General features: G+C 44.3%; 2 protein-coding genes and 1 long non-coding RNA gene across 3 annotated transcripts; all 3 read right to left on the reverse strand.

Annotated features, from left to right (window-relative positions):
• Nucleotides 1-352: 352 nt before the first annotated feature.
• LOC100831766 (nuclear transcription factor Y subunit B-8) lies at nt 353-1,291 on the reverse strand. The gene has a single exon (XM_024456796.1). The coding sequence runs from the start codon at nt 1,100-1,102 to the stop codon at nt 494-496; it is 609 nt and encodes a 202-aa protein (XP_024312564.1). The 5' UTR covers nt 1,103-1,291; the 3' UTR covers nt 353-493.
• A 239-nt stretch (nt 1,292-1,530) lies between these two features.
• Nucleotides 1,531-5,983, reverse strand: LOC100846675 (uncharacterized protein DDB_G0290685). The gene is made up of 9 exons (XM_010230206.3): nt 5,795-5,983; nt 5,296-5,352; nt 5,073-5,180; nt 4,914-4,988; nt 4,652-4,714; nt 4,088-4,484; nt 2,991-3,103; nt 2,858-2,888; nt 1,531-2,717 (listed from the first exon to the last, which is right to left on the reverse strand). The coding sequence occupies exons 1-9, from the start codon at nt 5,843-5,845 to the stop codon at nt 1,786-1,788; spliced, it is 1,827 nt and encodes a 608-aa protein (XP_010228508.1). The 5' UTR covers nt 5,846-5,983; the 3' UTR covers nt 1,531-1,785.
• Nucleotides 5,984-12,482: 6,499 nt separating this feature from the next.
• Nucleotides 12,483-13,045, reverse strand: LOC112270081. Its single transcript, XR_002962395.1, has 2 exons — nt 12,820-13,045; nt 12,483-12,743 (listed from the first exon to the last, which is right to left on the reverse strand). It is a non-coding gene; the product is annotated as an uncharacterized LOC112270081 (long non-coding RNA).
• Between the last annotated feature and the right edge of the window lie 174 nt (nt 13,046-13,219).

Raw genomic sequence — 13,219 nt, forward strand, 5'->3', positions numbered from 1 at the left:
GATAAGAAGTTGGACTTCCTTCTGACGAGCAAGGTTGTCCTGAGATGGTACTGCACGACGAAGAGATTCTAGCTCCCTCTTCAGTTTATCAATACGGATTTTCGGGGCTTTCAACACTTTGCGATCCCACTGATGTAGATCATGGTGTAGTGTACCATTGACGTACGCGAGGCAACTTTCACCTTCATTTTTGTGTCATTGTGAGTAGGTACATGTATTTGTTTTCGGTAATATCTGTTTCCGTACTAGTTTCCGGGATTTTCATATTTGTTTCCTCATACGTTACAAAACAATACAGAAGCAAACGTGATGGCACTTAACTAAAGTAGGCTAGTTGAATACTTGACACAGCTTAAACAAAACTCGGGTCTCAGATTCAGATTAGCAATGTCGCATTGATACATCACCAAGAAATTGACGGAAAAAAACCTATTGGTTACCGGCCAGGCGTACTCAACTTGAGCGATATACAAGGTGTGGTGTCATCATCTCTTCAGACCCTATCTTGCCGTCCGAGGCCGGACGACGACGAGGACCCGCCGGCGCCGGTGCTTCCCTGATGTCCAAAGCCAGCTCTTGTCATCTGATGTTGCTGCTGCTGCTGTGGCGGCGGTGGCGAGCCGTACATCATCATCATCATGCCTCCAGCTGCAGGGCCGCCTGTGCCGGGGCTGGCGCCTCCGTATCCCGCGTAGCCGGCGGCGGCATTGGCGTTTCTGGGCATCTCGGGCGTGCCGGTTGAGGCGGCGGCCCTCTCGCCCTCGATCTCGCGGAACTTGTGAAGGTAGTGTTTGAGCGGGTCGACGTAGTCCTCGAAGCCGAGGGTGGTCATTGCCCAGAGCAGGTCGTCGCCGTTGATGGTCTTGCGCTTCTCTCGCTGGCACTTGTCGGAGGCCTCGCCGGTAATGAAGGAGATGAACTCCGACACGCACTCCTGCACCGTCTCCTTGGCGTCCTTGCTGATCTTGGCGTTCGCCGGGAGCGCCTTCTTCATGATCCTGCTCACGTTGGCGATCGGCAGGAACCGGTCCTGCTCCCGCGGGGAAGACAGCTCCCCGCCAGTGTTGCTCGGCCCGCCGGAGTCATTGTCAGAGTCCGGCATGGCTCTGTCTCTCTTCGCAGCCTCTGATCAACAACTGCAAGGACATGCGAGTGAAACAATATGTATGTATGAAGAAAAAGAAAAAAAGAAAAAGGTCCTCGAGAGTTTGTGTTCTTGAGAGATTAGCTAGGGGAGCGTGGAGCCATGGAGAGGGTGGTGGGGAATGGCTAGGTCCGTTGGATTGCGCGGATAAGAACGGATCTAGCTGTGAACGTGGAGAGAAGCCGGCCGTTCCTTTGTCGATAAGTGTATTCCACTTGGCGGCTTGGGCAGCCGTCCATGACTGCCACGTCAGACCCATCCAGGCCGTCCAGGTGGTCCCTGGAAACACGTGGGACGGCTGTGACGGCCGCGGTGGAGCGTGCACTAGGACCAGGCAACTAGCAAGTCTAGTACAGTAAGCAAGAAAATCCAAACTAGAAACCGGATTTCCTAACAACGCCTGCCACTCTTCAAGTTAAAAACAAGGTTGTCCTCCTCAAACGACAAACTCTACTGGCTTCCACGTCCAGCACTATACAAGACAAGCCAAGCAGATTTCTAACCTGATCAACCCTGCGTAGTCTATCCTTCTGGAGTTAATACACAAGTGGTAATTTCCGCCGAAACAACAACACTGCACAAGCTGGACCCCTGCACTACTATTGCCTTCATCTGCAATCCTCCCTCACCATCTCTGCAGATTATGCCTGGCCATCCTCGTTAGTCTTCGCATCGTCCATGGTCTTCCCGTTCTCAGCAGTGCCATACTTGCTGGAATCTACATCATCTTTGTTCTTCTCATTAGGCTTCGCAACTTTAGCTTTACCATCATCATCTGCATCTGCTGGACTTTGCTCAGTATTAACATTTACTATGGTATCTTTCACCCTGTCACATCCGGGGCCATGGGATACAACATTCTCACTGCCCTCACTATCACCAGCTCTCTGAGCTTTGTCATCTCCCAAAATGTTTACATGTTCGCCTGTTTCATTACCGTTGGACGCTTCAGGTTCACAGTCACCGACATTTTCTGCAGCATTGCTGTCATTTCCGCTTCTCCATTCTTCAGTTCTGCCATCTTCAGTGCCATTTTCTTCTCTGGCTTTGCCAGTTTCAGAACCACATACGGCGTTGCCGTTAAATTCTTTCTTTGCAGTTTCAGATTTACCATCTCTGAACATTTCTGCACCATCATCACCGTTTGCGTTCTGCACAACGGTTTCAGCATTGACATCCATGGTAAATTTATTACAGTTATCCTCATTATTTGTGTCAACTTCAGCTCTGCCATCTTGTGAACTTTCAGCAGAAGTTTTGTTATTTCTGTTCCCATTAGCCTTCACAGAGATATCACTTTTGGCACATTTTTCAATACAATTTCTATTGTCATTATTTTCAGAATCCTTAGATTCACCGTCTTGACCAGCTTGAAGTTCACTTTCCTTTTCTGTATCTGATTCAACTCTTCCCTCTTTTGTGCTTTCGATGGCAGCTTTTTCAGATCTAGCTTTTGCTTCCTCTTCTTCCAGTTCCTTCTTCTCAGCCTCCTCTGCGAGCCTAAAGAGTTCCTCCTCTATCAAGGCTCTTATCTGTGGCTTTCTCTCAAACAAATCCTTGCCAAAGTATTTGTCTAAGGATATGAGATCCAATCAGAAAACATTTCGAGCTAGTCATAAAGCAAATATAATTCAGGCTTCATACATGATTTACAAACACATCCCCAATCACATATAAAATTGACATGAAAAAAGAAAGTAAGAAAAGACATACCAACTGCTTTTACAACATCTCCAAAGGTCATCTGAAATGAGTGAAAACAAAAGAAACAGATGAAGGGAAACTTATTCTCAAGACACTGAGAAGAGAAATTCATGAAAAAATTCTTGAAGTATAATGTATTCACCGTGGCAAAATTTGCAGTCTCCAAGATAAAGAAGACAGCTTGTCTCAGCTCATCTTTACTTGGTTTCACTGCCTGCTTTCGAGGTCCTGCATCTCCTCTAGGCACCTTTTTACCTTTAATACCAAAGAAACAAGGTTTTGAGATAGACGAAGGGAAGGAGTACAGGTCACATGATCTACTGACTCCCTCCGTTCCATAATACAAGGCAGGTTAATTTTTTTTTAAGACAAGGCTTTGACGAAGAATTACTATGTTAATATGCTGTTTATATGACATGAAATTTGTATCACTAGATTCGTTATGAAAAGTACTCCCTCCGTTCCTAAATACTTGTACTTTGCACTAAAACCACAACAAGTATTTAGGAACGGAGGGAGTACTTACTAATAACTGTGGTTTCATATCTTACAAGTCACTTCTTAATTGAATAATTCATGGTCAAAAGGCTTCTTAAAAAAAATGTAATACGTGTGAAACAGAGGGAGTATAAAGAAAATTAATATGCTTACATAATAACATCAGAAATAAAATTAGTTAAACCCAACTTACAGTTGAATTTCAGAGACAACATAAGAACTAGTGTTGTAGGTTGTAGTACAAGAACTCATAACTACCAAAAGTCATGCACTTAGACAAATGCAAGTATGACCTCGCTATCATCTCATGTGTCAGCCTAAAAAAAATCATCTCATGTGTCAGTCAAAACAATGTACATGCCACACTATGTTTGGAAAAGACTACTCCACACGTGCAATACATTTATTTTGAAAGTAACCAGTTCAGCTAGTGAAATATGTAAATACATTACTGTATAATGTGGAAAATATTCTAGTTATTCACTATAGTTCCATCAGTATTGAATAGAAGGATAGTAGTCTATTGCACATCAAAATGCAAATGTAGCTACTAAGAAAACATCTTCTCCAGCCAAAATATTTATAAATAACAATTCTAGTAAATAATACCGACAGTGCATTCCTGAATGCTTAACAAAAAATTCTTTGTTGTAAATACTTTCTCGGCATGCATATATGCAAACAACACACCCACACTCAGCCATACGTGCACGAGTGAAAGAAATGAGTCCAGAATCATACCACAAGATTTCTCCTTGTGATCTGAGTTAAGTGTTGCCTTTTTGTTGGTAACAGAGGTGCTTTTCCTTGTTGAAGCCCTCATGCCCATTTCATCGTCCTCAACATTGCTAACCAGCTTTGTTGATGGTGTTGCCACTAGTCCTTGTTCATTTGTAGGAACCAGCAATTCTGTGAGAGAAACTACATCTAAATTCTCTGACACTGAGCCATTTACCCTTTCGGAAGGATCAGAGTTGGCTTTTTCCTTTGGAAATTGTCCTTTCGTATTACGAGCACATTCATTTATGTTATCCTTCAAGGGAAACTCGGAGTAGTTTGTTCTACCCTCCTCAACCTTTCTTCCATCAGCTTCCGCTTCACCATGAGTCTCTAGTATAGTCCCATCAAGTTTGTTTTTCTGCAGTAGTTTGGAAATGAGAAAAAGAAAGTAACTTGGAGTAACACAGCATACGTAAAACCCTAAGAATTCGAATAATTTCAATAAATAATTGTATTGGCACTAAACAAAATTAACCGTAAATGCATGAAGTATGCAAGCGGAAATATAATGCACAAATGGTATACCTTTGATGGTTTGGCGCCAGATAGATTCACTCCTTCCCACTGACGCTTCCTTTTCTTTACTTTCTGTAAATGAATGTAACATGATGTCATTAAAAGGATCAGTACCCGATGACAGTACGAGTTAAGTTGGTTTAATCTAACATGTCAGCTATGCATGGGCTATTAGTTATGATGGACAAAGAAAAACATCCGCCACTAGTACTAGATAAAGTGTCAGAACAAATTGATATGACCAAATTAGCTAGCAACTAAGAACTTGAACCTTGTCAGGGTCTGGGCCATCAACACCAGAACAGTGTTCCATCAAGAACTCCATCACAATTGTCACTAGTTCATCCTTCAAAAGAGAAAATAACAGATTTTTGCATGTGCATTCAAGTAATGGTGATAAAAGAAATTTCAAATATTTAGCTGGACCTACCTTCTTAGTACCTGTTGAACCAGGGATATCAAATGAACGACACAGTTCAACTAGTGTACGTTTGTTACATTTTCTTAGCTTCTCTAGTAGCTCAGTCTGTGATTTTTCCTACAATGGGAGATAAAAAAAAACCATGAATAGATAGAGAAGCTTCTATTAAAGAACAGAGGAGCAAGGACACATTGAATATATACATAATCAAACTGTTTCTAAAGGACTATACCTCTTCATGACAAGCAAGCCCCGCAAGTTGGAGGATTTGTTCTCTGAAGTCACTTACCTGACAATAAGGATCGCCAAGCTCATGTTATTATGAAGATTGAAGATTGAAGAGAAAATCAATAACTAAAACCAAACTAACCAACATGCATACGAGGAGCAATGTATTATTAATCTTCTTCCTAAGAACTGAGGCTATCTTTAATTTCTTAAATATGTTACAGCAAGCAACCATTTAGGGGAACCAGATGCGTATCTGAGTACGATTCCAACAGACGGAAACCACGAGTTCTGGTATCTGAGTGCCACCAAAAAGCAACTCTATTGGATAATAATTGATGAAATCAGTACAGTTGACACAAGAGTGCCTCATCCACCCCCCACCCCCAGACACAAAAGTGAGTGAAAACAGAATCTTTCTATTCGATCCATGGCTACAGAATCGCTAACTATTCAAAGACAAGGGAAGAGAGCAAGGGGATGGGAATGTGATCCTCGCTCACCTTCAATCGATCCCCGCCGGCGCTGGCGCCGGCGCCGCTTGCGCAGTCCATCGGCGCCGCCTCGGTTGTCCAGTTGCTGGTTCGGGAACTAGGGCGAGCTAGAAGGCCGAAGGAAGTACAGTGCGTTGGCCGGCTCCTAGAAAGAGAGCCAAACCCAACAACCTCTTATTCGGTAGAGCCACGCTCCCAAGTCCCAAGCAAAGCACCAAGCATGTGACTCCAACCGTTGCAAGCACCCGCGGAAAACCGAACAACCCCAGGGCCCTGGACGCAAAAGTGTTTGGTTGGAAAGGGTACAAGATGGGTTGACCCAACCAAATTTTAGTGGCGGGGCCAACCATTTTCACGTTTGGTTAGATGGTTGCTTCGGTAAAAAAGAAAATGGCCGTCTTCCCCGCGATGCCTCCCTTCTCCTTCCGCCATGGCTACCCATCTCTCTGTCAAATATCGCATGCCAGGAGGGCACTGCCGCTCACCGTCGGGCTCGAGGCCGCCCATGCTGGATAGAGGCCAAGGGAACGGGCGCCGCGGTTGGAGTCAGGCAAGGGAGACGGGCACTGCGGCTGGAGGGCGTCGTGCTGGAGGGAGGCCAGGGGAACGGGCGCCGTCGTGCTGGAGGGAGGCCAGGGGAAAGGGTGCCGTCGCGCTGGAGGGAGACAAGGGGAACAGGCGTCGCCGCGCTGGAGGGAGACAAGGGGAACGAGCACCGGCGGCGAGGGGGGCTGCCTGGACGGAGACGAGGGGTTTGAGCTCCAGCGGCGGTTCTGGCGAGTGGGGACGAACTCCGGCGGCTCCGGCGGCAAGGGGACGAGCTTCGGCGGCTTTTCCGACGAGTGGGGACGAACTCCGGTGGCAGCTCCGGAGAGAGAGAGAGAGAGAGAGAGAGAGAGAGCAGCGGGCAAGAGCAGCGAGAGAGACGAGCGACGCGTGAGCCGCGTGAGCCGGCCGATTCCATCGGCTCACGCGGACCACCGTTTTGGGCCATTTTTCGGTCGGAGCTAACCAGGCCCGTCAGCCAAACACGAGCGAAACAATTTTTGGGCCGGATGGCTCTGCGTGGGGCGGCCCGACCCCCTTAACCAAACACATTGTGCGGTCAGCGGTGGCGCAATTAGTGACTTTTCCCTTTGTTTTCGTTTATTTATTTATTTTGACGGAAAGCTTTAGGCCATAAGGCATATTGCATATATTAAAATAAAATGTTATTTACAAAAATGTGAGAAAAAGTTATCTAAATCTATCAATCCAGGCCTGTAGCCCCCGATATTTCTTTCTTTTGGCTCTATGGAAGACTAGGTTACAAAAATGTTTTCGTTTACTTGTCTCTAGATTTTTGTTCTCGCTTATCGGATACCAGTCGGGGTACCGTGAGTCCCTGGTTAGAGCAAAAACAATTCATTTAACACTTATCATTTCGGATTAGTTTTGGAGTATGAGAGTTATGTCGCTTAACCTATGGTAACGGAAAAACATTCGCAGAACCACACTTTCTGAGTCAAGTTCTCTCAGTCGACCCAAAAGTGAATGGTTTTGCGGTTTTACTTGATTTTTTACAGGGGACGCTACGTGGAACCCAACTCGACCCGACCGGTTAGCCCGCGATTAAACCCCCCGCCCCCCTTCTCACTCCCGCAAGTTTTCGGGGCCGACGTGGCATCCGACAAGTGGGCCCCACCTATAAAAAATCAAGAAAAACAACCAAACCACCCGGTTTCGGGCAGACTGGGACAACTTCACTCAAAAAGTGTGGTTCTGCGAACGGTTTTTCGTTAACTGTGGTTCAACAACACGACTGTCCAAAAAACTGTGGTTTTGTGAAATTTACTCTTAGTTTTCAATTCCAGAAACCAACTTATTTGTTTGGTATGAAATTAGCCACAGAAAATCAATCTTCAATTTCATGGAATCACGCTATAACACACCTCAATTCTTTTATAAAAGCTATCATTTCTCTTTAATTGTTTCTCACTTTACAAATCCATGTGGTAGACAAAAATAATTTTTTATTACATAGAATTTCATTTCTTCTACCAAATAAAAAGAAAAGATGAATGCCAAACGAGATGTAAAATAAATAAGTTCTTTCAAATTTAGCCCGAATTAATATTTTTTGCAGCAAACGTCACGCATGTTGACATTTCACTGCATGGAAAAGCCAGGGTCAATGGGTTTTGCACCCTGGACAGTAGCCTACCAGTCGTCAGTGACCCGGTTGACGTTGCAAGTTGTGAACACCACGTTAAAATTTGTCTCTAAGCCAAATACCAGTACTTGCGGTGTCTCCACCCATGGCCGGTCAATCGCCACTAACCGGGCATATGTGGCTAAGGGAAAATGCCACAAACCCCAACGTTGCGTCCCCGATAGAAACACCATGGCCCTTGGCATTTTCTACCCCGAATGAACTTCATAGAAAACTTGCGTTTCCCCCCAAGCTTAACTAACCCGAGGACCACCCACCCGCGCGCCCTTTGAAACCCACCCCAAATTGAATTGATTTTTGAGGGATTTTAAATCCCTTCACCCCATAAGGTAAATCTCACCGTCCCTTCCTAGATCCTTCGGTTATTGTGTGCTATTTTGCATTATTTTGTTCAAATCTTGATTATGCCAAGATTGGACTTGTCGAGTGATTTTCACCTCCCTCGATCTCTATTTTTTTTCCAATGCAATATGCGTATGATGCAATGTGCCTGATGCAATGTGCCAAATGCAATGTGTGACAATGTTTATTTTTTAACGTAAGTTATTTTTGACCCATTGTGTGTACGTAGTGCAAGGTGATGCAATGTGAATGCCTAATGCACCGTTTTCTCGAGTTATGCCTAGTTATTTTACAATGTCTAATGCGAAGTGATTCACTATGTATGGCCATGCTGATTATATATATTGTCCTAATGCAATACCTATGGATGATTGTATTGTATGTATGTGATGAATGAAGTGATGAATTCGATTTGTTTTATATGCTATGAATGCCATGAAATTGGTGGAAACAACAACTTTGTTGGAGCTCCATCGCCAAACGCCAGAGATCCTGACATTTCCCCTTGATGGTCAAGACCTGTTGCAGGCTACTGCTGACTATGGCTATTGGTATTGTTGGGGCTACCGGTGTGCAGTTTTGCACCCCGCAATAAAAATTCGCTCAAGGCCCTCTTTGGTACTAGAGTTTTTGGAATGTTTTCTATGTATAATCCACTCCAAATTGAAAAACACTGCAAACTCCAAATGGTTATTTGGTAGGAAGTATTTGGAGAGGATTATCCCTAATTTTCCCATCAAAACACTCCATTTTTGTACCAAATTAAAACACTTCTCAAACTAGTGTTTTGGGGTTTTGATTGTTTTGGGCAACCAAAACCCTCAAATACTAAAGAGAAAATTTCATATTTGCCACTGAGAATTTGCCCGTATGCCCAAATGCCATTGAGAATTTGCCCGTATGCCCAAATGCCACTGAGAATTTGCCTGTTCCAAATATGCCACTATCGTACCAGTGGCTCACGGGGTCCCATGACAGGACGCGTGGGTCGCCAGTGACGAAACCCCGTCAGGAAGGCCTCCCGGGAAGCGACGAGTCCGGGAAGCCTGCCTCGAGGAGACGGCCCTTGGTGAAGGAGAAGCTAAGGGCCAAGTACAAGAAGCCCCCGGGAACACTGGTTCCGGGAAGCTGAAGAAACGCCCCCCGGCAACTAGCCAGGTGTACTAGTCGGGAAGGGGCACCCCAGCAACCCACGCTCGGGCATGCAGGCGGGACCCACGGAACAGTGAAGACAGGACAAGACGGCGGGCGTAGTGCATTTAATGCACCGACAGGAATCTTATCAGCAGGCCTAGTCTTGCATGGCGTCCAGCATGGATGAACAAAAATGTTTTTCATGTGGCTGTGACACGCGTCTGGGAAACGTGTCACGCTACATGCATACGCACTTGTGGTATCCCCTTGTCTATAAAAGGAGGACCGATGCCACCGGTCAAAGGGTTCCGTTCGGTTCAGTTCAGCATTCACCCAAGTAGACAAGCCCTTAGAGGGACAAGTAGCAAAATCTGGGAGTTCCCCGACAACCTGTAAAACCCATACAAGGAAATACAACTCCAAAGCAGGACGTAGGGTATTACACCTATGGGTGGCCTGAACCTGGGTAAATTCTCGTGTCTACACTTCGTGTCTATCGCCACGCCGGCGATCGCCGGAGCGATCACCTCGCCCTCCACCGAACCAAAAAAAGGGGTGCTCGGCATCCCCGGTGCCGGAGACCCGTGCTTCGACAGCCACTCAAATTTTGTATCTGGTACAAATATGCCATCGCCGTTAGTTGACCGCTAGTTGACCGTTATGTAAGAGCTGAAAAGACAATTCAGCCCCTATATAGTATGTTGGTGTGCTCTTTACAACTAATTATTCATTTTAGAGAACTTAGCTTTTCAAAGTTTTTAAGATGCCATTAACACCATTTTGGAGCAAGTTATCAGCAATAATGATTTTTGCAAGAAAAATGGAAAATTTCGGCAGCACTTCCCTTGATTTTACTTAAAGTCACAAAATTCATAATATATTAAGCAAATTAATGTACTAAAAGTCATCATAATTTCAGCATGCGTGCTCACAAGCATTCCAACAACGTAATGTTCAAAAGATAATAGTCCAGTGTCCAAAAGAGAGGTCTTTTTTCTCCTAGTACCAACATCCTGGCAACAACCAAAATAGACAACATACATCACATATTACAAGTTCAATCTATTAGGTGCCTTTTTGCTCCTAGTACCCATAGCTGGGCTACTAGCGGTTGTTCTGCTCCTGGTACCCATAGCTGGGCTATCAGGTGGCACATCATGAGTGCTTCTTCCTTTGCACTTTGGTGTGAGCTCGCCAACAGCAACAACTTGTGAGGTTGTCTTCCCTTTCGCAGCCTTGGGGTTCCCTTTTCCCTTTAGCTTCCCCTTCCCTTTTCCCTTTTGCTCTCCCGATGCATGTTTTGGCTCATTGAAAGCGGTGATAGACTTGGACATTGAAAGCTTTATCTTGTGAACACATTGCATTTCCTAACATTGTGAAAATTAACAGCTAAATGAATAGAGATGTACCTCACTGAGCTAGTTGTGATGAGGCCAGTCTCATTTATTTGACCAACTATATCATTGGAGACATCATTGTTGTTTGTACAATAACAAACATTACTCAATTGTGTCTCATCTGCAGATTTTAAAAGATACTAGTGGTGGAGTTTAAGTCAAACTTACCTAGATGGATATATCATGGTAGGAGCAGATGTAGAAGCACATGCAACTACAATGGCTGTCTCGGTGTTCTCTTTTTCACTCTTCTTCCTCCTTTTCTTTGGTGGCCCCCCTGTGGACAACAAATAAAATAATAAATTCAGCGATGAGAAGGTGAGAAATAATAATTTCAGAATTAATAAATTCGTACCTTTCAAGAAGCATGGCTTCTATTTGTTCCGGATAACCTTGTCTACAGCTGTGCCCATGATGCCCATACTCCTTGCAGATTGGGCATTTGTGAGCATCTTTGGACTTTTGACTAGATTCTTTGTATCTGTTTTTTCTTCTCCTCCCTGCTACATTCTTCAAAATAGGTGGTTCTAAGAAGAAGCCATGCTCAGATTTTGGCCACTAAGACTTGTCAACCAATGCAGGAATGATATGTTGATATGCAGCCTTAAACTTTTGCACACTGTAAGAATCATCAACATAAGCCTCAATAGACCCTCGAACATGCCCAATGAAGGCAATAGCATGAAAACATGGCTTGCCACAAACCTGCCACTCTTTACAAGTGCAAGTCCTCTCTCAGAGATTCACAACCTGCCTATAACCACTCCCACCCTTGCACTGCACTTCAGCTTCAGTGTCGCTAGTTCTTGTTACATCAAATGTCAAACCCCTGCTTTTCTCATGCAATTCTTTCACAATGTGTGGTAAAATTCGGCGTGTCCATTTCATAGAAATCTTCCTTCTTTTCCTCCACCTGACCATTAACCCATGCCTGACTTTGTCAATAAATTCCACAAGATGCATCCCTTTGTAATCTTTGAGCCAATTATTGAAGCACTCAACAAGATTATTGGTCACGTAATCCACCTATGAGTGTGTTGAGAACTGGCTCCTAGTCCATAATCTGATGTGGTTCTTCTGCAAGTAAGCAATTGATGTTGGCCTTGCTTGCTGAATAGCTGCAATGTGTTTCTCAAAATGATAAGAATTCCATGCATATGCTTCTGGCCAAAGGTGGTCATCATATATCCCGCCTCTAAACTTTTTCTTAAAGTTGTTCACCAAGTGCCACATACACTCTCTATGTTCTGCCATAGGGAATACGTCTTGTACCGCTGCATGCATCAATACCCTTTCCTGCATCATTACAAATTGTGAGCCTCTGCATGAACCAGGTCCAATTCTCCTTTGTTTCAGAATCAATTACTCCCAAAGCAACTGGAAAAAACCAATTGCGACCATTTACAGCAACTGCAGCAGCCAACTGACCTTTGAACTTGCCCGTCAAGAAAGTGTTGTTAATGGCCATATATGGCCTACAACCTCCAAGGAAACCATCTATACAAAGTTTCAATGCAAAGAATAGCCTTCTGAACCTTATTGCTTCAAGCACTACATGATGAGCAATGACAAAAGAGCTACCAAGGCAAGACTTGTCAATTTCAGCCTTGTAATTGTACAGCTTGTCAAAACTTTCTTCCCAGCAGCCATATAACTCCCTAAATGCTCTCTCCTTCCCATTAAATACCCTCTTGTACGGCACTTTGATATGATACTTCTCAAAGAGTTTTGTTTGCAATGCAATGGGGCCCAAACTAGAATCTTCAATGAGCCAAATTTTTACCTTGTCAGCCACCCAATTTAAGGTTGCATGTTTCATGATTTCTCATCTTCTTGTGCTTGAGCATGAATGAGGATCCCTGTTTACCACCATCTGCATGTTCACAAGATTATTAAATGATGTTTCCCTCTAATTGCAATAGATGAACTGCAACTAAAAAACAGATTACCTTAATGCTACCATCTTCATCCATCTTAGAGGCATGAAGTTTCCAGTTGCATTCCACGTCAGAGCAAAAGGCCCTGAATCTCCCTGGATCACTCTTTTCAATATTATATTCAAATTCACGTTTAATTGCATGTTGAGCTATTGCCAATCTAAACTCATCCATGCTACTATATATTGTACCCTCCGCCATAGGTGGATCTTCCTTATCATAAGAAAAATCTGGTAAGCTATCAGGCTCCTTATCTTTGCCCACCCAATCTCCATCCTCCGACGTGTCCTCGTCAGAATATTCCTCACCAACCTCGGGCACAAAGTCAGGATCTTCAACACTGCACTTCTCTTTACAAGAACGCACATCAGTAGCACCATCTTCACTGTCACTACCGTCTAAGTACATGTCT

Source organism: Brachypodium distachyon, chromosome 1, assembly GCF_000005505.3.
Source record: "Brachypodium distachyon strain Bd21 chromosome 1, Brachypodium_distachyon_v3.0, whole genome shotgun sequence".
NCBI lineage: Eukaryota > Viridiplantae > Streptophyta > Magnoliopsida > Poales > Poaceae > Brachypodium > Brachypodium distachyon.

Coding starts and splice junctions, on each gene's coding strand:
- LOC100831766 (XM_024456796.1), bottom strand. CDS start 1,102: ATGCCGGACTCTGACAATGACTCCGGCGGGCCGAGCAACACTGGCGGG.
- LOC100846675 (XM_010230206.3), bottom strand. CDS start 5,845: ATGGACTGCGCAAGCGGCGCCGGCGCCAGCGCCGGCGGGGATCGATTG. Junction 5,353..5,794: donor CCGGCGGGGATCGATTGAAG/GTGAGCGAGGAT, acceptor CCTTATTGTCAG/GTAAGTGACTTCAGAGAACA. Junction 2,889..2,990: donor AGACTGCAAATTTTGCCACG/GTGAATACATTA, acceptor CACTCATTTCAG/ATGACCTTTGGAGATGTTGT.